Source organism: Maylandia zebra, linkage group LG16 (genome assembly GCF_041146795.1).
Source record: "Maylandia zebra isolate NMK-2024a linkage group LG16, Mzebra_GT3a, whole genome shotgun sequence".
Taxonomy (NCBI): domain Eukaryota; kingdom Metazoa; phylum Chordata; class Actinopteri; order Cichliformes; family Cichlidae; genus Maylandia; species Maylandia zebra.
In genome coordinates this window covers 22,846,752-22,870,287 of record NC_135182.1, presented here as the reverse complement: position 1 = coordinate 22,870,287, position 23,536 = coordinate 22,846,752, and the positions used below count along the sequence as shown (strand labels likewise).

The window sequence follows — 23,536 nt, the reverse complement described above, 5'->3', positions numbered from 1 at the left end:
TCTGATTACATGTTACATATATAAATATAATGTAAAATGTTTAATTTAATTGAAATATATATATTCAGCTTATACCGATCACACTTTCCTTAATGATTCATTATTTGACTAAATAAACTTTAGATTTTAGATATTGCATCATTTTGATGAGGACCAATCATTCATTTTTTTGTATAAATCACAACAGATCAACACCTGATTGTATAAAGTCTTTATTGGAAGAGTCAGATTATACTGTGCAGTATCATTAGTGACAACCCGGAAAAGCAAAAAGTTAATTTACATTCAAACGTTAGCATATTATGTGCCATATATGTTTTTGGTAAACAATTTTAAAAGCACAAACAACATTTTATTCACAATTATTAGTTTTATTTCCTCTGTAGAGCTTCATCTGCTGCAATACATTCGCTGGCTTCAAAGCCTGGTCAGGTCTGTTTTTCACTGTGGCCACTCCTAGTATTGTGTCCACCTCCGTGTGTGAATAAAGTAGACAAAATATAAGAAATGATAATACAGTCAAACTGTACAAACTGTCAGTAAGATCAAAATAAAACGAGGCTGCAGTTCAAATCCAGTCTGAGTGATGTTCTTATCCTTTGGGCTTTTAAATCTGTATCTGTTGGTGCCGAGTGCCCATATTTGTTGAGGGGTCTGGCTTTGCAGTGTCCAAGTCATACTTCCCCCATGGGGACAATAAAGTATCTGTCTGTCTATCTACAGACAACACTGCCCAGCCTCTCCACAGTGGTCTGGTCCACCAGAGACAGAATGACTAAGTGCTTTGCTGAACGCCACAGGAGGTCCCTCCTCCCCGCAGTCATCCATCTCTGCTGAAGATGTATAATTTCTTCCTTCTGTTATTCTTATCAGCTGACATTTCACGTACACTAAGATGACTTGCTTCCTGCAAATATCCCCAGTACTGTGCTGTTCATCTACTCCCGTCACACTTTTCTTTCAGTTTATTTTTCCAAATTATGGTTAATTTTCCTTAAAGCGCGTGCCATTCTACTCCTGAAGATTAATTTTTTGGATCAATCTATTGTATCAATCTTTATTACTGCTACTAATACACAATAGACACTGTTTTTATTAGTATTTCATGTTGAACATATTCATCTATGAGGTGAGCAATTTTCCTGTCACGATAAAAAACAAATGCGGTTGGCAAAGACAGGAGGTCCGTTTTTGGTTTAAGGTAAATGCATTTAGTTTTACAGGTGCTTCTTATTATTTGATTATGCAAGTCAACATTTAATCAGCTTGTAAACTCAGAAGTGCATTAACACATTAAAGTTGAAATGTTGTTTACAGCTGGCTGCGGACTTTCTTAATCACTTCCCTCCACTTTTGGATTGGTGGGCTGCCGCTGGCCACCAGCTTCCTGAGCAAGTGGCAGGGCTGCAGGCTGGGCACATCAGGGTGAGCCTGGTAGTAGTGCTCGAGCCTCTCAAGGACTTTGTTTAGGCCAACTGTGGCAGCGTAAAACATGGGGCCTCCGTGGTGTCTAGGCCAGCTGTAGCCAAACACGTAAATGACGTCGATGTCTTCAGGCCCTGCGGCTATTCCGTCCTCCAGGATGCGGAAGCCCTCATTGATCATGGAATAGAGGCAGCGCTCCAGCACCTCCTGGTGGTCTATGCGGTGTGCCACCAAAGCGTGCCGGGCTCGGTACTCATCAAGGAAGCTGTGCAACCAAGGGTCAGGCTTAGCCACCTGACTGCCAGGTTTATCATACTGATACCACCCTCTGCCTGTTTTCTGACCAAACCGTCCCTGCTCGCAGAGCAGGTCTCCCAGGGGGCTGTACCTACGACCTTGTCGGAGCCTCGTTGGCTGTCCCGTTGTCGGGTCGGGCATTGCCAAGCCATCAGCCATCCTCACTTTCCAGCCCACATCAAGCCCAGAGAGGTCAGACATTCTGAACACACCCATGGCAAACCCAAACTCCTCCAGCACTTGATCCACAAACTCAGGTGTGGCTCCCTCTTCCAACAAGAAGAGGGCTTGTTCCAAATACGGCTTCAGCATGCGGTTCCCCACAAAACCCCGACAATTTCCAACCGCCACACTGACTTTCCCAATTTTCTTTCCCAGTTGCATGGCAGTTGCCACAGCAAGAGGAGAGGATTTTGGCCCATAAACCACCTCCAGCAGCTTCATGACGTGGGCTGGAGCAAAAAAGTGCATCCCAACCACAAGCTCTGGGTTGCGGGTTTGACAGGCCAGCTGGTCGATATCTAATCCAGAGGTGTTTGAGCACAGGAACGTGCTAGGTTTACAAACAGCGGACAGCTGCTGAAAGACCTTCTTTTTCAGAGCCATGTCCTCAAACACAGCTTCGATGACAAGGTCGACATCTGCTACCGACTGGATGTTACGGCCGTAATTGATCTTGTCTAGAGCAGGAGCGACCCCACGTCTCTTAGCCCCTCGCTCCAACATGCCTGATATTGCCTGCTTTGCCTCCATCAGCTGCTTCTCTTGAGTCTCCACAGCTACCACGGAGAACCCTGCCTGTGCAAGGGCAACAGTTATGCCTCTTCCCATGGTGCCAAGACCTGAAACGACAAAAAAACAAAACAAAACCAAAAATCACGCTGACTATAGGGGGGGGAAAATATCGGAACCAACAGCCATGCAAATGCCAGAGACATTTCTGTTAAATTACAGGATATAAATATATACACGGAACATTTTGTGCAATGCTAGACTGTAAATAGTTTTACATTGGCAGCATAGCGTTTTTCCAAAGCCTGCAATTTTAATACACAAGCTGCTGAGCTTCACATATCCAGATTGTCATACATCCAAGCCTCGCGGCAGGGAAGAGACATCCATTAAAACTCAGCTGAAGTGTAAACAAGGGCTTAGTTTCCATAGGCAACCTGGATGTAGAGATGCCACTCGGATAGTGAGATGAGTCAACGTGCTTGTGATAAATGAAAAGCTTGGGACAAGTAGAAATTAAAAGCCACAAAAGCCCTTACCAATCACAGCTGCTTTATGTACAGGCCTGGGCTTGCTCGTATCCCAGCGGGCTCCACTGGGCATGCTCCACCTGCCGACGGCTCTCTGAGCAAAGAAAAAGTACTGCAGAGCGCGGGCCTGGCCAGAGGTGAAGAGAGTAGCCATCAGCTCTCTCTCCCGCTCCATTCCCTGATTGTAGGGCAGGGTGGCCGCTGCGCGCACCGCCTGGACACACGCAATTGGTGCTATGGCTCCACGGGCAGTCCGGCGCACCCTCTGCATCACTTCCTCAAACAGAACAGCCACATCAGAGGGGCACAGACACGGATATGTGCTTATACGACGTGCATCCAGCGGCTGATCTGCAGGGGGGAAAAAAAAAAAAAAAGAGAAAGAAAGAAAAAAAGGACGATGTGACCCCAGCCGAATGATCGCCTGCTTTCAGCTTCGTCACACTTCTGACAGCTAAACCTGTAGTCTGCAATTACATTTCTGATTTCTGTGCAGATGCCTCTGCACAATTCAACTTTTCAAACCGAAAAGTGCCTCCCATCTTCCAGAGGTACCACTCTTTTCCACCTTCTCAAATTTGTCAACCAGCTCTCAGCACACACAGTCCAGGTGTAATTGGTTTTTCAGGCACACTCATCCACTCAATCACTAGATAGCCCGGTAGCTTATACGTGCAGAGGGATTTGACAGACCATTCCCAGATAATGGGAGGGACCTTGCCAGTTTACTGTTACCATTCACCTTGAATAACGCAGATCTGAAACAGAATGAAAAGCAAAACAGACAAAATAGCAGGTAAATTTCCAACTGTGAGAGCAAAGAAGAGAGGGGGGGATAAACTGAATTCGCAATCCTTTGAGCAACATCATTTCTCCCCCCACGCGCCAAATTACATGAAAAGATTTAATATAAAGATACTAAAACTTTCGAACGTAAGATTTCCCATCTGATGTGTTCAAGCCTGAGGAACAATGACTGTGAAGAAGATGACCACTCGGCTAAAACCTTGTTAAAAATCTTAATTCCCGTTCCTGTCTCCTCTGACGTGATTACATGGGACAGTAGTCAGAATCCTTCACAGCTCCACTGAATTACACTCACCCATGGGTCTGGGCCAGAAACTGGGTCACCATGGCAAAGCTTAAAGGGACAGTGGCCATATTTGATTATGAGTATCCACTTAGTAAGGAGGTATTTTGCCTAAAACAACATACTGTAAGTGTGGAATGACTTATGAGGGTCATTTTAAACCAGTTTAATGCACATTCTGTCTACAATAAATGTCTGTGAAGTATTGTGTGTCAGTGCAATGCGATTCCTGTGTAATTTAGGAGAGTATTATTGAAGCGCTTAATCTGTAAATGGTCGAGCTGTGGATTTGTTGCGCAGCGGTTGGGAATCCTGGCCGTCCTCACAGATGTAGCGGGACAGATGTTGCAACCGCTGGGGTAAAAAAGTTAATCTCGTCACCAGCCTCGACTCGCGAGCTTGCGTGTATATGGTGTGTGTTGTGAGTGTGTGTGTGTGTGAGTGTGTGTGTACATCTGCGAGGCCACACGTGCATCAGTTTAAGTGCAACTGCTCTTTGGATAAATATGTACCCACACACTGTGTGCACAGACTGATTGTACTCCGTGGGTGTCGTCAGCTGCGCGTCTCGATGTCACAAACAGTCACGCTCGGTTTGTAAAGTTAATTGCACATTTCTCGTCCCTACTTAACACCCCTGCTAATCAACCTAAAAGACTGGAATATCTGTTAAAAACCTCCACAGATTCGGCCCGATCTCCTCAAATCTCCCATCTTGTACGCCGTTGGCTTCTCCGTCTGACTCACTCTAAGCTCTACCAACAACACTCACTTCCTCACCCACTCAAAGTCAACTTGGCAGTAGACTGCGGAGGGAAAAAAACAAAAAACATTTGTGTAAAAAAAATGTTTTTAAAAAAAAAAAAAGCACAAGACTGTAATCATCTTTTGATTGTAAATCAAACCTAAAGACTTAACTGTTGACGTTTTGTGCAGATGTAGTGAGATTGCTGCCAACATAAATGCCTTCGAAATGAGCCGTCACTGCCAAGAAATCTCACCAGAGATGAAGATGACATCTCTGGAATAAAAATAAATAAATCAAAAAAAAAAAAAATCTAGCACGCACCCTACAGGGTAGTCATGAAAACATCATCTCACGTTCCTTTCGTGGAGAAGAAACATAAGCTCTCGCAGGGCTATGCCGAGGCAGGACTAAACAAAATGTACCTTCCCCTCACCGAACCACACAGCAGAGTGGGTGGTGTGTGCATTATTCTGCAGTACTAGAGGGAATATAGCACTCATAAATGCTCAAATGAATAAAGGGAATAGGACATTCTGATATGCCTCTCCGCTTTCTTGCTGAGTGTTGGATGAAAGGTTTCATAGTACTTGTGTCTGTATGCCTAATATGAGGTTGCTTAGCTTAGCGCAAAGACCGGTAAAAATTGAGGCTTTTTTCCAAAAAGTAAACTAGATGACTGAAAAATTTTGTCATACTTTTTCATTCAGGCTGAGTCTACCAATGCTTTCTGTCACTATTTATCACCATCTAGCAAATATGAATGGGCCGCTCTTTCCACTGACTGATAAATCATCCTAAACTACAGGGATGTGGCACACTTCGCAGCCCATTCAGCGAGTAAATGAGGCTGGTACGCACGTGTGGGGGAAATCCTCATCCTCCAAAATGACTGGTGAGGGCCCGTTATGAATATTCTAGGAAAGTTTGTCCCTTTTCGCCCTTCTGAATAATACAGCAAAAGCAGTGAAGACATCAGAGCACATCTGACAGATCCATGAAACATTTATGGCTTCTGTGGTGAAGGATCTGGCTGCTGCATTTTCTCCTTCCTTTTACTTCCACAACCTACATATCAGCGCTTCTTGATGTCAGACTCGCCTAAAATAACTGCTCTAGGTGGAATTTCTTCCCTGCTTCCACAGAATCAATTTTTAAACCAGTGAAGAGAGAGAGTATAATAAGCCAGTGAGTACCATTTGCTTCTTTTTTTCCCTTCATCTACATCTCACCTGCGACTCGCTGGGCAAACTTCACAGCTACATTCACAGTGTTGTGATCAGTAATCTGGTCCACTAATCCGAATTTCAGTGCCTCTGCGGCAGTCACGTGGCGACCTGTGGGAGACATGAGTGTCGTCAAGGCTCCATATGAATGATACGATGAACATAATATGAATTAATGATGACCGTTTCAGGTGACCTTGGCATTTAGACGCTTAGCTTAAAACCACATCATCTCCTGTTTTAGTTAAATAAAGGCAACGTCTCACAAAACTAAATAGCATAATAGAGTAAAATAGACTTTTAAAAAAAATCAAAAGATGAAGAATTATAGTTTGTGAGGAACATTTCAGACATTCTGAACAGGGCAGTGAATCGCTCCTGCAGCATCACATAGTAAAACGTTAATTCACGCTGACCTCTGCTGGTCATCAATGTAAACTGTCTCCTGGTTTATTTTGATTTTATTTTCAGTCACATGTGAAAAAAGAAAAAAAAAAAAACCCTTGCTGTTTCCATAGGAATTACAGGGGTAAGCAGCAGACAGGTGCTGCTAATCAAATACAGTTAAATAAATGATCATTAGCAAGTGTGAGCATTTCTATGAAAGCAGGAGCTTTGGTAGACTGCCAACATCCAAACAAATTCACCTCAAGGTCACAGCGTGCAACAATCAGAGAAACGGCAAAAAATAAAAAATAAAATAAACCAACTTAAGAGCAACATCTTAGGCCTTAGTTTGTTCGTTAAATATTAAAGTCATGGTTGTACAATCAGAGACACACTGAACAAATATGACTTGTTTGGTTTCCAGGAGAAAGCCTCTTCTCTCCAGAGGCAGCACAGCTCTATTTGCAGAATTGCATCTGAACAAAACATAAGACTTCTGGAACAATGTGATTTGGACAAACAAGACAAAGTGGAGATGTTTGGTCATAATGCACAGAAAACAAAACACAGCATCAGCACAAACACCTCACAACAACAGTTAACCACTGTGGTGAAGGGCTGATCATTCAGACTCTGTATACCAAAGTATTCTAGAGTCAAATATGAGGCTCTCTGTCCGTGAGCTAAAGCTCGGCCAAAATTGGGTCATTGAACTGGACGATGAGCCCAACCACAACAGCAAATCTACAACACTTGCTGTAGGCCCAGTGACTAATATGCTGTGTTGAGACCTTAAGAGAGCTCTGTATACTCAAATGCCAGCAAACCTCAATGAAATGAAGCAATGTTGTAAACACATGATGTGAGAGGCTATAAAGTCAAACTATTGCCTCTATAGGCGGTTCTACAAGCTACTGAATAGTTTCTCATTAGTTTTTAGCAGGACTGCATACAGTGACACGTCTGGGTGCTTTATTATCAAACGTTTTAGGGCGTGCTCTTCTTCAGAAACCAAAAGTTGCTGGGAGTCGCCAAGTTTAGGAAACTTTATTAATCAAAGTCAGACAGTGTTAACTTCTTTCTGCTACCTGTGGTGATGAGGTCCAAGGCAGCCGGGACACCGATGAGCCTCGGCAAACGTTGGCTTCCCCCTGCACCAGGCAGCAGCCCCAGAGTCACCTCTGGAAGTCCCACTCTGGCCTGAAAAGACATAAAGGCACAAAATTTGATAAACGGGACGTACTGAACTGTGGAGGTTTAGACATTAGAGAAAAATGTTTCTGGAAATATTCTTTGAATATGATATGTGTTATTCTGCCTGGCTTCTGTGAGTGACATAAATATCAAATGTATTCTGGACAGATAAGAACCTTTTCAAGTCTGACAGACAAACTCACTCTTTTTCTAGTCATTTGCAAATTTATTAAAAAAAAAACAAAAAACATTATTATGCAAAAGCTTCACAACATGCCAGATACTGACAGACATCGATGCGTTACATCGCTGACATTAAAGAGACACTGGCTGACAGGGACAGAGATCTGAAGCATGAACTAACTTTAGAGTGTGCGATCCGATAATGACAGCCAAGTGCCAACTCAAGGCCTCCACCTAAAGCGATCCCCTCTATAGCTGCCACCACGGGCTTGGAAGCAGCCTCGATGGCATGGATCATCGGTATCAGGGGAGGCCCAGACATCTGTCCCCCAAACTCCTTGATGTCTGCTCCTGTTGCATAAATTCAAATCGACAAAATGATCAGAAACTTGGAGAAAGAAAGGTCATGATATGCAGATCAGCAATTCATTATTTTGTGTAGCTCTTTTCTACTTTTCTCAACCTTGTCTGACAGACATATTTGGGTTCTAGTTGAGAAAAAAACACGTTTCTCTATTTTTCATATTTTATAGAATGAAACACAACGGTTAAGCAAATAAGCTCCAAGTTAAATGATGGTGGACATAATGACACAAATAGTTGAAAAATGTACAGTTTAGGATTATTTCTATGTGAAATTATTTACTTCTGGTTTTGCTTTTGTGTTTACACCTGCAAATGCCATGTATTGTATTGTTTACTGCATTATGTGTATGCAACAAATCACCTTTTAATGATGGAATATTAACATTAAATTAATAAAAAGGGCAAAAAAAAAACCTACTGAAAATGTGTTTATTTTGTTAGAGTATCACTAATATGTTGGGTTGCTTGTGAACTTCACTGACACAGCCACCCTGGGGCGCCTCTGTCAGTGCGCCCCAGGGTGGCTGTGGCTACAATGTAGTTTACCATCACCAGTGTGTGAATGTGTGCGTGAATGGGTGGATGACTGGATATGTAAAGCGCTTTGGGGTCCTTAGGGACTAGAAAAGCGCTATATAAATACAGGCCTTTTTTTTTTTTTTACTTTGTTCCCTTTTTAGGGACTCGAGGTGCCCACTCTGAAGGGAACTCAAATTGAAGGGAAAACACCAGAAGAACAAAGTGGGATCAACTTGATCCAATCTGTCATGGAGCATGTTTTTAAAATATACTTTAAAAAATAATTTCAATAGGATAAGTGAAAGAAGATGGGCAGACAGAGACACTTACATTATAAAATAAAAAATAAAAAAATAAAAAAATAAATGTGCATACCCCCACAGAATATCCCATTCTGGCCACAGATGACCACAGACTTCACTTCTGGCTCACTGAGTGCTCTCTGCATCAAGTCCACAATGCCTTGCCTCACCGCTGCACTGCATGAGGAAAAAGTCACGACTTTATTTGGCCTTTTTTTCCACCCTTTGTGAAATTTGAAACTTAACAGTAAACTGTTCTGCTGTAGCCCTTCTTCACAAATTTAAAATAAAAGCATGTAACAAATACAGGCACAGCAGTATAAACTTTGATAATTAACATCTATGTACTTTATTTTTTGATAATTTTATCTTACGAAGCTAATAAAATGCATCATACAGTCGATTTCCCGTTAAGGTACACATCAGAATAGAATTTAAAAAAAAAAAAAAAAAAAAACAAGATGAGAAAATGTCTATAAAACAGGGCAACGATAGCATAACTAAGGAGTAAATAGATTCATTTATTGCTACAGCTTAAGTGACTTAAAGTAAACTTGTGAGGTCCAGTAAAGGTTCCAGGGTCCAGTAGATCACACTGTGGTTGGGTGAGTTTTTAGTGAGCTGTTAATTAATCACAGTTCTCTGTTGTAATGTATTAAGCCTCAAGCTGTTCCTAAAGCAGCGGTGGTAATAAATCACCCTGAAGTAAATGCCGTGAATGAGATTAACCGATCACTAAAATGTACTTAAAGGTATGAAAACCTACTGACTCTATATGCAGAAGAATGGCAGCTGCCAGTTTAGGAATAATCTGCATGATGAGACAGCCGTCTATAAAAAGTACCAACTACAAAACCTTTGTGTCTATTTGTAAACAGGCTGTAGACACCAGGGTTTATGAAGGGGTGTATATAAAATAAACAAAGGACCTGTTTTGCAAGTAGCGACTCTGCGCTCTACATTATAAGCAATCCACTTCTTTATGGCAAATTAAAATATCTTTATACAACTAATATGGTATTTGTTTTAATTTTCTACTTCCCTCTTGGCCAGATTTATTTAAAAAAACATTAAGTATGATAAGTCTTTTTACTGGATAAATAAAGGACATACCAGTCACTTCAACTTTGGCACAGAAAGACTTGATATCACTCATGTTTGACAGATTATGGTTCAAGCCATTTACAACAGCAATCAGAGGATCACTCTCTCTGACGCCACCCTCTGGTAAAACCCCTGAGTTACTATCTTCTGGTGCACAAAGCTCTCTTTCGTGATTTCTACTTTCTACTTTTCTACTTGTTCTTGTGTAAGCTGCAAATTGCTGTTGCAGCTACAGCTCTACTGTATATAAAATCAATCAGGCACATGTGAATTCGCATTACGAGACACGCTAAAAAATAGAAAAATGCAGTATAAGAAGTTGTGCAGACCAAGTTCATTAAATCGGCTCACCTGAGTGCATTAACGGGAGGACTTTGGAGAGTAATCAAGCCCACGGATCCCGAAACGCGAGTGTACTGAGCCATGGTGTCGAAGGAATACTTGGAGTTGTCGCACTCTCTTTTTTGCAGTGCAGACTGAACTTTGAAACTTGACTTTAATCCAGTTAGCAATCCTTCATCACCTTTGTCACACTTCCTCCCCCTCCGTGTAAACAAACGCTCTTCTTCTGCGGCAAACACTCGCGCTTATCGCCCCCTATCGGAAGCAGAGAATATAAATAATTATTTTTTCCCCGCCTTTTATATTATTGATATGTACTTTAATCTGACTATTAAATTATAAGATATACTTGTGGGTGCTAGTGGGTTAGTAATTTGAATATTTTAACTGTTCTATTGACATGGGGATGTGACGTCACTGCGGCGGTTGGTTGCCGCTTCTTGCCGTTGCTATTCTCGCTGACAGCAACCGGGACGTGAAGCTTTTTTCTGGCTATCAAACTCAGGGGAACATGCGTTCACTCGTAGGACTAATTACGGTTGTCGCCGCAGCCAGCTTGTATCTATATTCCCTGTCCTTGTACCTCCCCGCGGGACCAAGAAAGCGTTCTGTCCGGAGCGCCGAGGCTGGACATGTGTCCGAGGAGCAACAGCAGCAGCCCGGCGACTCCTTAGACGAAGAAGAACCCAGCAGGTGACTGGTATATTTAGCCGCTGGCTGGTAACCCATAGTTTGGGGCTTTGTTATATGCTGTGCATAATTTAGCTTTATTTAAATTGGACCCTGCTGGGTCACTAGTAAGCTAATGTTAGCATGCAGCTCATAAGGCACAGGCAGCGTATGTGCAGGCTTTTAACCCCCCTTCAAAAAGCAGTGACTCTAAAAACTAACTAACTCTAACTGAAGCCTCTTTTGGAAAAGCTAAAGTTAAAACAGCAAGTCCAGTTTTTGCTTCTGTTTTAACTTGTGAGGGTTGTCATCAGGTCATAATTGACAAGTGCTGTGTTGTTGTTTACTGTAGAAATGTAATTTGGTTTTAATACAGTAGATTAACAGTGTCCAGCTCTTCCTGCATTATTTTGCGTTTATCTGGGCTCAACCTTTTTTTCCCACTGAAGTGTAGTTTTGGTAATGAATGAAAAAGAACACGCTCAAAGCTGTGTCATCCCAAACCAAGTCACGATTTTTCCCATATAAAAGTTGCACCAAGCCAGGACTCTAAATTACATGCAGAGCATTCAAGTTTTCAAGCGAGGTCCCATTTTTGAGTGAGGAAACCTCCTTCCGGTGTTTGTGTCATTCAGATACTTCATAGAAAGAGGTGTAATGGGATCCTCATATCATTCATTAGCCTAAAATAATACTTTTGCTCATTAGGTACACTTTTTGACTGCTTGTTAACACAAATGTATAATCAGCCAATCACACGGTGTGAGTGGCAGTTCTCTGGGTGAACATGGCTTGTTTTCACAGCACATCAAGCCCTGAATCAGATGGGCTACAGGGCAGAAGATTACATAGGAAAAGGAAACTGATGCTGGAATTCAAAGCAGATTTTTCAGCACCCTCTGGGTACTTTTGTACCAGCTGACCATTGTTTATCACCACAGCCTACCTGAGTGTCATTGTTGACCAGGTTCTTTCCTTTATAGCAGCAGTGTGTCCATTGTCTTCTTCCAGAAGAATAATGCACTGTGTCAGATACACTAAATCTGGTTTCTTCAACATGAAAATTAGGTCATTGCACTCAAATGGCCTCCACAGTCACCAGATCTCAATCTAATAGAGCACCTCTGGGATGTGGTGGGATGGGATATTTGCATCCATAAATGTGCAGCTGACAAAATCTGCAGCAACAGTGTGATGCTAACTGTTTGACTCTGTCTCACAAAGAATGAACTTTTCAAAGAAACTCACTTCATTCTTTGTACTTATCTTGGATTGAAGTGAGATTTGTCAATAGTAAAACAGATGGTAGTTAGAAAAAATTGCAGTTTCTTTAAAAAATAGCTTAGTTTTTTAAGTGATGTAAAAAGACTGTTTTGGTATCAGTTTTAGCAGATTTTAGCAGATTTAGGTATAGGTATAGAACCATGTTTGTAGTCCCATCAGCAATCACATGGGTTACTCTTTTGGGTATTTAAATCTAAAAATAACTTTAAGTTAAAACATTTTTGATCACAATGATATTTTTTCTGTGCTGCCGGTCTTTCTGTGAACATGAAACTGGCCTGACAGAAATGACTAACTTAAATGTGAATGTTCTCACAGGTTAAAGTTCCCTTCAGACTTGGAGGAGCTCCGGGAACTCGCTGAACTCTTGCAGTTCTACAAGACAGAGCACACTGGATATGTCCTGCTCCTCTTCTGCAGTGCTTATCTCTACAAGCAGTCCTTTGCTATTCCTGGATCCTCATTCCTGGTAAGGTAATGTCCTGTGTACAGATAGATCCAGGATGATAAGGCAAGCATTGTGATGAGCACAAAACTGGTAGATTTCTTGTGCTGGTTGTCTTAAAAACACATGTAAAATCCTTTTAATGAAGCATTTTGTATGTTTAAATACATTACGAGAACACATGGGCTAAAATATGCCAAAAGTGTCACATCTTGTAGGTGTGAAAAGATTACATTTGCATGCAAGATGAAGGAAAATTCAAAAGGCACTTGGGCAGCATGCGGTATGCAGCTTGTGTCTCTTGTTTAAATAAATGCGGAGGATAAAAGAATATTCAGATAATGCAAATGACAATCTGAGTGGGCAGAACTGCCAAAATACTGGCTTCACACCAGTGTTAGATCACAAAGTATTTCTCTCCTTTCGCATGTAGAGACGCCACAGAGCTGTGTGTCAGATGATGCCTATTAACGCGGGCTTTTGGTCTCCATTTGTCATTGTGTAGAACATTCTTGCGGGAGCTATATTTGGACCCTATCAAGGACTGCTGCTTGCCTGTGTGCTCACAACTGTGGGCTCTACAATGTGCTTCCTCCTCTCCCAATTCTTTGGAAAACACTACATTGTGAACCTCTTCCCAGATAAAGTCTCCACATTGCAGAGAAAGGTATGACTGGGCTGTCACACAAACAAAACACGCTGAAGGAAACAAAGATAGTAAGTTTTTGAAATACCGGTGGACTAAAATTAAGTTGTTTTCTCAGAGATCAACTGTTAATTTGGCTGTGTGTGCTGTAAATAAACAGTAAAGAGGGCTACGCTTTATCTTATTTACAAAAATCAAAGGTTTTACCTGTCAAGCTATTATTAACAATAATACTTCCTACAAGAAGACATTGGCCATATCATATTATCACTTTAAGAAATCCAGTATACTCATTTTTACAAATAGAATCTGATAAATCAGTGACTTCTTGTCCTTGAAAAGGAAGAAATGGTTGACAGGTGTAATTTCAGACTCTGCTGTCAAATATGTAGAAGCGACATTGTTGTGTTCCCACACGAAGCCCAGGAGAAAGTTTGACACAGAGCCAGCCATAACCTAAAATTTCAGAGAGAACAGCTACCACAATGTCAGCTTTCTTTGTTAGGAAGGCCTTTCTACTTCAGGCTGTATGTGTGCTTATGTGAAAGGGGGTGTTTGCTACATCACTCTTCTTGCTCATAAAATAGATTGAGTCCCACCTACTCCAGTCAGAGACACCTGGTGATAGAGCAGGTGATGGAGATCTGTAAAGAATATGAAATATGTAACCACTGAAGGCAATACTGCTGGCTCAAAGAAAAAAAAAAGACAACAGGACAACGCTGGCAGGAAGTCATTAATCTTGTGAATTCACGAGTTTGTGTTGTTGTTGTTGTTTTTGTTTCTTTCTGACAGCTGCACATTAATTCAATTCAATTTTATTTATATAGCGCCAAATCACAACAAAAGTCGCCTCAAGGCGCTTCATAGATACAGAGAAAAACCCAACAATCATATGACCCCCTATGAGCAAGCACTTTGGCAACAGTGGGAAGGAAAAACTCCCTTTTAACAGGAAGAAACCTCCGGCAGAACCAGGCTCAGGGAGGGGCGGCCATCTGCTGTGACCGGTTGGGGTGAGAGAAGGAAGACAGGATAAAAGACATGCTGTGGAAGAGAGACAGAGGTTAATAACAGATATGATTCAATGCAGAGAGGTCTATTAATAAATAGTGAGTGAGAAAGGTGACTGGAAAGGAAAAACTCAATGCATCATGGGAATCCCCCGGCAGCCTACATCTATCCGATTGTTAAGTGATGACGTGACGAATCCTACTTCCGGGCCTAAAGTAGTCTGCGTTTAATATGGCTTTTGTGTTGTTAACATGTTTAATGTTATGTATTTTCTTCTATTTAATCAATCAAGTCAATTTTTTTTTTCTCTTAAGTTTTAATAATTAAACCGAAAGAGATCAAATGCAGTAAAACCTGAGACATGGCTTTGCTGTGTGGGTCACAAAAAGAATAAGTTGAAGAGAACTGATCAAACACGCTCCTATGCACAGCTCACATGCTGACACAGCAGTGGCTCTCCCTGACCTAAAGTACTCCCTGGTGCTGAATGCTGAGTGGAGTCAGCTGCAGAGGGCGGTGCCAAGGACAGGAGAGAGAGATAACCCACGCGCACAGGCAAAATAAGGTAGGCCTGCTGGGCCTTTAACGGACGTATATGTACTGACAAGATGAGCTTCTTCGTAGCTGGTGGGTGTTTGGCAAATATCCGAGTATACTGAGAGTTATGCCAGATTTGGATTTGCATTATTATTCACCAAAAGGACTACTTGACTGTAACGCTTTGAAAAGATGACTCTTGGTATAGTTTTGCTGATGAGTTAACTTGCGCGTGACTAGTTGATGTGAACAGGGGACGAGAACAATGACACACACCTGCCGCCTGCCTCTGTAAATATCTCCAGCCCCTCTGATCTGTTCTCCTTGTCTTCCAGGTGGAGGAAAACCAGGACTGTTTGTTCTTCTTCCTGCTCTTCCTGAGGTTCTTTCCCATGACTCCCAACTGGTTTCTGAATATGTCTGCCCCAATTGTAAACATCCCCATCACCTTCTTTTTCTGCTCAGTCTTCATTGGTAAGCACACACAGATTTTCTGCTTGGTGACACTAAGTGAGGTACGTCTAGCACTCCACATTGAAAACAAAATACTGGATGACGATCAGCTTCAGCTTTTAAAATAGTCAGTCACTATTGACAGGCTAAAACCAAGCTTATTAGCTTTAACTTTTTGAATTATCGCTTCCTGGAAAACTCTGCTATATCTATTAATACGCCTCTAGATTTAGATAATTCTGTGCCTATAAAAAATCATAACCATATCTGACTTAAACTGACTGATTTCCTCGTCTTTAAACGAGTTGCAGGCATCTTTGATCTGGTCATGGTCATTAAACTTGCACAGAGAGCAACAACCTCTTTGACTTTGACTTTCAGGTTGAAAGTTAATCATATCGTTAATAGAAAAGGAACAGAACAGGTATAAATGTTGGCAACAGTGTCGGCCACATGTGGGCTCTTAGTATCCAGCGCCCATCACACACATGAAAACATTGTTTTTTTCCTTACTAATTTTGATAAATGCATTTGTTTGTTTTTAAGGGTTTTAACAAAATTATTACTTATATGTTCGAAATAAAAATCGGATTGATTGTGATGTTGTTACTTACCAGCTCGTGCCAGGCCTCCTACAGCTTGCATAAAACCTAATTAAACTCCTCTTCACAGCACAGACTTAAGCCTGGTTTCTACATAGATATGCACACTAAGAATTTATATGGTGGCATATGCCAACACTCCGGTATAACCACATGAGTTGTAATAGAGTAAAAACAAGTAACTGTTTTTTAAAGGGGGGGAAAAACACAGTTTTCATGTGATAGCATAGGGTTAGGATTATGGGTTCTTGGGCCTTACAGGGTTAAGCAACAACAACACAACGCTGCATCTGTCATTGCAAATTAAGTTACCCATCGTGTTTCAGCACAATTTGTTCTTGCTCTATTGTCCGCTTCTTCAGGCCTCCTGCCATACAACTTCATCTGCGTCCAGACAGGCGTCATGCTATCCGAGGTGTCATCGCTGGATGACTTGTTCTCCTGGGAGCGGCTCCTGCAGCTGCTGGCCATCGCCTGCATGGCTCTGCTGCCTGGTGCCCTCATCCGCCGCTTCAGTCAGAAGCGACTCAAACTTGGCATCCAGTCACAGAATGGACTCGATAAGAAGGTCCAGTGATCCATCCTGGGACTGAGTTTGTTTGTTAACATACTGATGCCTTCTGCCCTCGAGAGCGAATGAAACACACACACACACACACGTGTAAAGTGCTTTACTGTTGCAGAGCCACCTGGACAAATCACAGTGGGAGTATTTGAGGAGAATTATGTCGTACCAGATATTTCCGTGCCACATGTTGGCACAGCAGTAAATGTTTATAGATGTAGGAATGTACAGTGGTGACACGAAGGGGCGGGGGGCATTTTAAGGAAATTTTGCTCTTGCACTCATGTTCAGAAAGCAAGTGTTCAAAGTGCCTGTTGTGGAGTTTTGAACTCACACTTCTACCTCCATGAGCACCAGAAAGAGATGGTGTAAATGTTTGATGGTTTTGTGGGGCTTTTATGATTTTTCTTTTTGGTTTATATGAGTATGTTATGTTTTTTTTTTATTGTTTTGACAATCGCTTCTTGCAGTTTCAGTGTTAATCTTTCTTTTTTGGGGGGGGGTCATTTAGAGGCCAGAATTTGACCTCTGGAAAAGAAGCGTGACCGGATTAAATGGCTTGTTATATGGGATGTGTTTAACGTGTTAAGGTGTTCTCTGGTATTGTCTGAAAACCGATGTGCAGTTAATTTGGGTGACTGGAAGCTTTAATCCTGCTAGAAAAAAATCCTTCTTTGCAGTCTTTTTGTTGGTTTAGCAGTAAAATGTCTTTCTTCTGATTTGTATATTTTGTTTTAATGTATGGGTTTCAAATTTAATACTTGGTGATCTTGTGCACGGTGCAAGATGAAACAGAACCACTGAGGAGAAGCTCCAGTGTACTCGGTGGATGAAGGGATTTTTTTTTAATGGTTTTACTTACATCGGGCTTTTTTTCAGTGTGACTGACCTTTGGTGTGTCAGATTGTAAGTGTTGAAAGCACCTTTATTAGAGAGGTACAAAACCTTTGAAATAATAAAACGTGAAAAGTTTTCTTTCAAATATTCTTTATTGCTCAGATCCAGGTTGCTCAGCAATACAGTTCACTCACAACTCAAAACAACAGCATGGCTGTTACCAGAAAGGCACGGATCCACGAGATGTAGTAACATTGGATCATATGTCTGTCCAGTGCACAGTCACCAATTACCTTGAGGTGTTTTTGGGACCTTTTGGCCTGTGGGAAATGTAGGACGTGAGGGTTTGTGACCTACTGAGGAAACAAAAGGAATCTCCCAAATGGTGAAGAGCAGTTAAGAGTCGGATCGATGTAAAACCACAAATTGAAGTATAGTGCTATATGACGTGTAGTACATACTGGATCGCCTGCAATAGTCTCATGCAAGTCTTTGCATTTTTCTCAGTTCACAAGTTAGGACGACAAAAAAACAAAACAAAAAAAAAAAAAAACCACTGCTGTGGTTCTGCACATCTGACCAGACTTGATCCTTCATCACCTGATCCATACTTGTTTTTGTTAATTTGGATGGTGTTGAATATTCAGTCCCATAGGCAGAACAACTTTTACCAGCACTTTTATTTTCAGACCTGGTTACTCTGCCCACTCATATCTACTTTGCATTTTCTTTTTCTTATCCCCCCACCTCCCCCATCCCAATCTTAAAATCTGTTTAAAATCCTAGCTAGGACACAATTTAACAGCAAGTAGTGATCTAACATGACTGGATAATAAAGAATCCCAGCTACTGCTCCAGACTACATTTAATCAGTGTAACTGACAAGAAAACCAGATCAACAGAAAACGAAATAAAGCCTAAGTTATTCAACCGCTGTGCGATATGACTAACAGCACTGTGCGTCCTTAGTGATGCGAGTGTGTTTTTTCTGATACTGAAATTAATGCCTAGCAACACCCTACTGAACCTAGAAACGCCAAAATCCTTGGAAGTAAAAAAGAAAGTTACTATGATGTTTGCAGGTTTTGCCTCAGATTGTGGCTGAGGGGAAACCTGCTCTTCTAGTAAAGAGCCAAAAACACAAGAGAGGCGGAGGCCTGAGGAGTCCTCTGCAATGCGAGAAAAGAACTTCAAATCTGCTCTAGGAAAAAAAAAAAAAGAGGGGAAAAAACCCTACTCCTGCCAGTCATACAAACCGTAAGTGACAAGATTCAATTTTCCAGTGCTACTGCGAACAGACATGCCCTACTAAAGTGAAGCAGCCCACCGCAGGAGTCAAGCGCTCCAACAGAAGCACTGTACTGCATTCGTGTGGGTAAGGTCAGGGTAATTGAATCAGGTCTGGCGAGCTAACATCATCAGTATGAGGTACTGTACCGGCTGTGGTGGAGGCGTGCTGAAGCAGCCCCAGGCATTGTGTGAGTTTGATAGACCTTTATGTTTTATTTTGCTAATCTGTGTTCACTGGGACCAAAAAAAAAAAAAAAGGATCCTCATCTGATGGAAAAAAAAAAAAATCCCTAAAATAGTGCCAAAAACAAACTAACTTTTACTACATCATTTATTTATTATATTCCTTTACCCTACACTGGTTTTAGTAACTGTAACTAAGTCAGCCTTGGATTCAGAGGTAATTCTGAAATGTACAGCACAAAAAAAAATAAATGTAATAACCGGTAGATCGATGAGAAAACCATTTAGAGGTCAGCTTGAGGGAGCCTGTGACGCTCTAAACTTCTCCCACCATTTCTCACAATGCAGGCGCAGACTTGTAGGTGTTATAGAGAGACAGAAAACGATGCATTAATGTGCGACTATTGTACATGTTTACAGATATACAGTTATCCTGTCGTACACAGTGACATTTCAACGACTAGAGTTGTTCTACATTCTACACAGAAGACTAGGGCTTCACACCACGTTCAAGAGTCCTGTCAGTGTATTTTTGCAGCTTTGTGTTTTCATCAAATCAACCCCAGAGGATGCTGTTATCAAATAGAGCTGGTAAAATTGGGTTGTTATAAAAAAAACAAAACAAAAGTAATTAATTTTTTTATGTTATTTTTTTCCACAAGTGAATAAACGTCGTGGTTTGTTGTTAAAAGTCTCAAAAAACCTGGAGGTACGGTTGGGAAAAACAAACAAAAAAAACAAAAACAGGAGGTACAGTCGGTTAGTTTCTGTTTCTATCAACTGATTTTTCTTTTTTTTTCGTTCTCTTTAATTTCTTTGAAGGTGAAATCAGTACACAACATCCACATTCAGAACCACATCGGGCAGGTATGTACCCCTTAGATCCTGCTCTTCATTCCTTTCTAGCAAACAAAAAAAAAAACTGACTTGGAAATTCTTTTGTATCATTAAGAGGTTGTATGGCGTCCAGGCAAACAGTCCGACAACGTTGACTACGGTTATTTTAGTTGATTTTTTCTTTTACAAAGTTTCACTAGTCGGCTGGACCTGAAGAGAGTAGAGATTACTGTAGATCTTTTATCTTTTTTTATTTCATTAAAAAAGAAAATTAAAAACGCTCAAAATGATTAGTTAACAAGGCATACAAAAATGTGGAAAAAGGGAGAAATGAAAGATTGGACTGAGGTACCCTGAAGCCTGAGGTAGATCACAATACTGACATGCGCACTGTTCACATCCCGACCACAAGTTAACGCGGTGGTTCACTTTTACTGCTTTCCTATTTTTTCAGGTTTTTATTCATTATATTATTATTCATAGTCTAGTTTTTGTTTTAGTTTTTTTCAAGAAAATAAACACTTCCCTTCAAAATAATATGGCAGTGTCCCACTGAGGAAAAAAAGAAAAGGACTTTGTCTTCTTTTTGTTTCTTATCAATAGCTCTCATGACAAAATAGGAAAAAATAGATTCATAAATATTACTCTCTCTTTTTATATATATATACACACACACGCACGCGCACACACACACACGGAGGAAGCTGTGCGTATTGGCAATAACCTTGCGTCTGGAAGATGAAGCTGATGGGTGATGTATGAAAGGTGACAAAATAAGGCAACAAGCTTCTATGTTCTTCAAAGTAAAGCACAAAGGGACACCAGGACCTGCGTGTCCAGCGTGCCCGCAGAGCAGGCGGCCAACTCGCCAAAATAAAAATTTTTAATAAAAATCTTTTTTAAAAAAGTGAAAAGAACAGAGAGCAAGAGGATGACAATCTGTGTCGTGTGCCGTTTGGCCTGGCCTGCTGGACACGGCAGGGGTGATATCTGTATTTTTTTCTAAAAAGGCTGCATTTTGTACATTCACAGCTGTCATGCCATTTTTAGAAAGCTCCCTGACAAGAGAGGGTTAAAGCCAAACGCGGCTGCGGCTGGTCGTGTACCACAGGTCATACAGCGCCTCCCTAAAATCCAACCTCGCTGCCACCCCACACACCAGAGGTCTGCACCCTCCCTCCCCCTAACCCTCCCAACCCTGCCCCGAACCCTGTCCCCCTCCTTTACTGGGCCCTCAGCTCACATTCTGTGCTGGCCCTTGCAACGTCCTCATAAGGCCAAGCGTGTGGCGGCGCGCGTCCGAAGAAGACCGGTTAACGGGCGAACGCGCACCGCTCGTTAAGACGTCAGTTTTTGCTCTGATTAAAGAGGAGACGACGAGCGTGAACACAGACGACGTCTACTGCACAGCATGACAGAATTTTACTGATTACAAAAAAAAGAAAGAAAAAAAGAAAAATCCCTCAGTTGCATTTAACCTCTCTTGAGCAAAAGTGGCAGTCAGTTCAAGGTTATCAAAAAGCTACGGAAATTTTTTATCCCATTTTAAAAAAAAAAAAAAAAGAAGAAAAAACCCAAACAAAAACGAAAGAAAAGACATGGTGTCTGATGAGAGAGAGTGATGAGAAGTGAAGCAGAAATTAGAAGAAAAGAGAGAGAAAAAAAAAAAAAAAGCTTAGTATCAGATATGAATGGTGAGATATATTTGAAAGGGACGTTATCTTTTGCGTTGGCACACACACAGGCTTGTTACAAAGACTCAGAACCATTCACCTTATTTACTTATAGGGGTTTTCTTTTCAAATTTCAGTGGCCTAAAAATGGGAACAAACAAGGGGAGGCTGTCAATCAATCGATTACTCAGTCAATCAATCTCAGGTACAAGCAAAATACTAACACCAAGCTCTACTGTCATTTTGATGAATAAAATAACAGAGCATGCTCTCAGTGTGTATCCATACACGTTTCTACTGCATTAATACTGCTAAGGATATTTGATCTCACAATCTAAATATCTCAAACACGCGTGAGAGAAGGAGTCCGCTGTCGCTGGCTCTCGCTCTAACCCAAAATATCAATCACAATGCCTCGTACACGCTCGTGTTAAAATAGAGTTGCATTTTCTCCTTTTCTTTTTTTAGGCCTATGTTAGTCCAACTAAAGAGATAACGTTATGCAGGGAGACAAACTAGTTTTTTTTTAAACCGTGAAGACAACAGTTCCCAAATTTTCTGCCATTTCCGCCTTTCTTGTAGGTTTTTTTTTTTTGGTCTTTTTGTTTCTTTATTAATTTTTTTTTTTTAAGCTTCAGTACGATTTCTCCCAATCTATCTGCTCTCACAGGGCTGGCAGTGCACACAATGCCCTCAGCCTTTGGCTCTCACTTGTGTCCCCCCTAGCGAAGTTCTTTGGTTTTGATCCCGGTGCTGCTGGTCAGCCCTGCATGTCCCCCTTGGCCTTGGCCTTAGTCTGGATAGGTCTCTGTTCATTTGGGAGGGCTACATTCATTGGCTGGTGCCCACTGGAGCCACCCGGCTGGTCACTTGGAGTGGTGCGGTGACACAGCGGCGCCCTGCTGGTGCTTCTGTTCCTGCTGTTTGACCTGCTGAATGATCTCCCGGATCTTCCTCTGTGCAGTCTGTAGGAGAGATCAAGAATTAACACTGCAGCAGAACATAACAGGTTCAAGTAAGAATAATGAACAAAGTAAAGGACAATCATCAATAAAAATACAAGTGTAGACAGATACATTTAGGTAAATGCAGTATGCAAGCTTTATCTGAAAGAAAGCGTTACAGATATGAGCAGAGCAACATCCAAAGCTGTGTGTGTGTGTGTGTGTGTCTCCGCTTGTTTGTCAATTTTAATATTGCAGAAAATGCATGAGCCGATTTAAACTGCGCTCAAAAAGAAAAGAAAAATACAATTTTATACCATTTTTAAAGCACTTGGATGCATTAATCTGACTGCAGCCAACTGAGCCAACTAAATGTGATACGTGTGAAAGCCAGTGAACAGCTACCCATTTGTTTTCATTTTATTATTACTAGTTACTCATATAGACAGTTACACAACAGTTACATGCAGCACATTCAGCTTTGGGCTGATTAGATTTCTCCAACATCAGAAAACTTTCATGTCCAGCTGGTTACAATGAAAACAAATTGTACTACCAGCTGTCTACATCTGCCAAGCAAAAGATATGCGCAGCTAAGAGCTCAGCCAAGGGGGGCAATATTAATGTTAACATCCTCTCCTGCTGTCACAACCATGAGCCTCTCATTACAGGCAGATGGATGCTGCCTTCTACACAGTGATAGTAACGGCAGGCGGCTCGGCAGAAAGGAAATCCTTTTTACATAACAGAGGTCTGCACAAGTTTATAATAACTGGGTCACGAAAAAGGTTTTAAGGTTTTTAATCCATTACAGGCACTTTGAGCAACACAATATGGCTGCCATTTAGTTCAATTGTAGCAGGCAGACATTTATGCATCTCAAAAAAAAAAAAAAAAAAAAAAAAAGGGGGGGGGGGGGGGGGGCTGCTCACACTAAAATAATCTAGATGGTTTTAGCACTGCAGGCCAGAAGAGAATACACATAAACATAGGGGAAGCATGTTGCGGCTGAACAAAGAGCCATTAGACAGAATACACCAGGTTTTATGATCATATAAAAATGTGGACATTACACCGCGTTTTATTGTTTTATGCGATTTAACAATGCCTTTTGT

General features: G+C 41.4%; 3 protein-coding genes across 9 annotated transcripts in view; 1 reads left to right on the top strand and 2 right to left on the bottom strand.

The window, feature by feature from the left end:
* Nucleotides 1-196: 196 nt before the first annotated feature.
* On the bottom strand, nucleotides 197-10,962 carry ehhadh (enoyl-CoA, hydratase/3-hydroxyacyl CoA dehydrogenase). The gene is made up of 8 exons (XM_004555445.4): nucleotides 10,831-10,962; nucleotides 10,452-10,697; nucleotides 9,070-9,173; nucleotides 7,991-8,160; nucleotides 7,521-7,632; nucleotides 6,052-6,156; nucleotides 2,994-3,335; nucleotides 197-2,564 (listed from the first exon to the last, which is right to left on the bottom strand). Exons 2-8 carry the CDS (start codon nucleotides 10,523-10,525, stop codon nucleotides 1,312-1,314), a joined length of 2,160 nt encoding a protein of 719 aa, XP_004555502.3. The 5' UTR covers nucleotides 10,526-10,697; nucleotides 10,831-10,962; the 3' UTR covers nucleotides 197-1,311.
* Nucleotides 10,777-17,629, top strand: tmem41aa (transmembrane protein 41aa). Its single transcript, XM_004555446.4, has 5 exons — nucleotides 10,777-11,135; nucleotides 12,714-12,864; nucleotides 13,346-13,507; nucleotides 15,373-15,511; nucleotides 16,455-17,629. The coding sequence occupies exons 1-5, from the start codon at nucleotides 10,954-10,956 to the stop codon at nucleotides 16,667-16,669; spliced, it is 849 nt and encodes a 282-aa protein (XP_004555503.1). The 5' UTR covers nucleotides 10,777-10,953; the 3' UTR covers nucleotides 16,670-17,629.
* Nucleotides 17,628-23,536, bottom strand: part of igf2bp2a (insulin-like growth factor 2 mRNA binding protein 2a) — a 64,311-nt gene continuing 58,402 nt past the window's right edge. For all 7 annotated transcript variants that reach the window (XM_004555441.5, XM_004555439.5, XM_004555443.6 and 4 more), the window contains one exon: nucleotides 17,628-22,442. In XM_004555441.5, the coding sequence (XP_004555498.3) occupies nucleotides 22,344-22,442 (99 nt within the window). In that variant the 3' untranslated portion in view covers nucleotides 17,628-22,343. The remainder of the gene's footprint in view (nucleotides 22,443-23,536) is intronic.

Coding starts and splice junctions, on each gene's coding strand:
- ehhadh (XM_004555445.4), bottom strand. CDS start 10,525: ATGGCTCAGTACACTCGCGTTTCGGGATCCGTGGGCTTGATTACTCTC. Junction 6,157..7,520: donor CTTGGACCTCATCACCACAG/GTAGCAGAAAGA, acceptor TGTCTCCCACAG/GTCGCCACGTGACTGCCGCA. Junction 3,336..6,051: donor GTTTGCCCAGCGAGTCGCAG/GTGAGATGTAGA, acceptor TCCCCCCTGCAG/ATCAGCCGCTGGATGCACGT.
- tmem41aa (XM_004555446.4), top strand. CDS start 10,954: ATGCGTTCACTCGTAGGACTAATTACGGTTGTCGCCGCAGCCAGCTTG. Junction 11,136..12,713: donor GACGAAGAAGAACCCAGCAG/GTGACTGGTATA, acceptor ATGTTCTCACAG/GTTAAAGTTCCCTTCAGACT. Junction 15,512..16,454: donor TTTCTGCTCAGTCTTCATTG/GTAAGCACACAC, acceptor CCGCTTCTTCAG/GCCTCCTGCCATACAACTTC.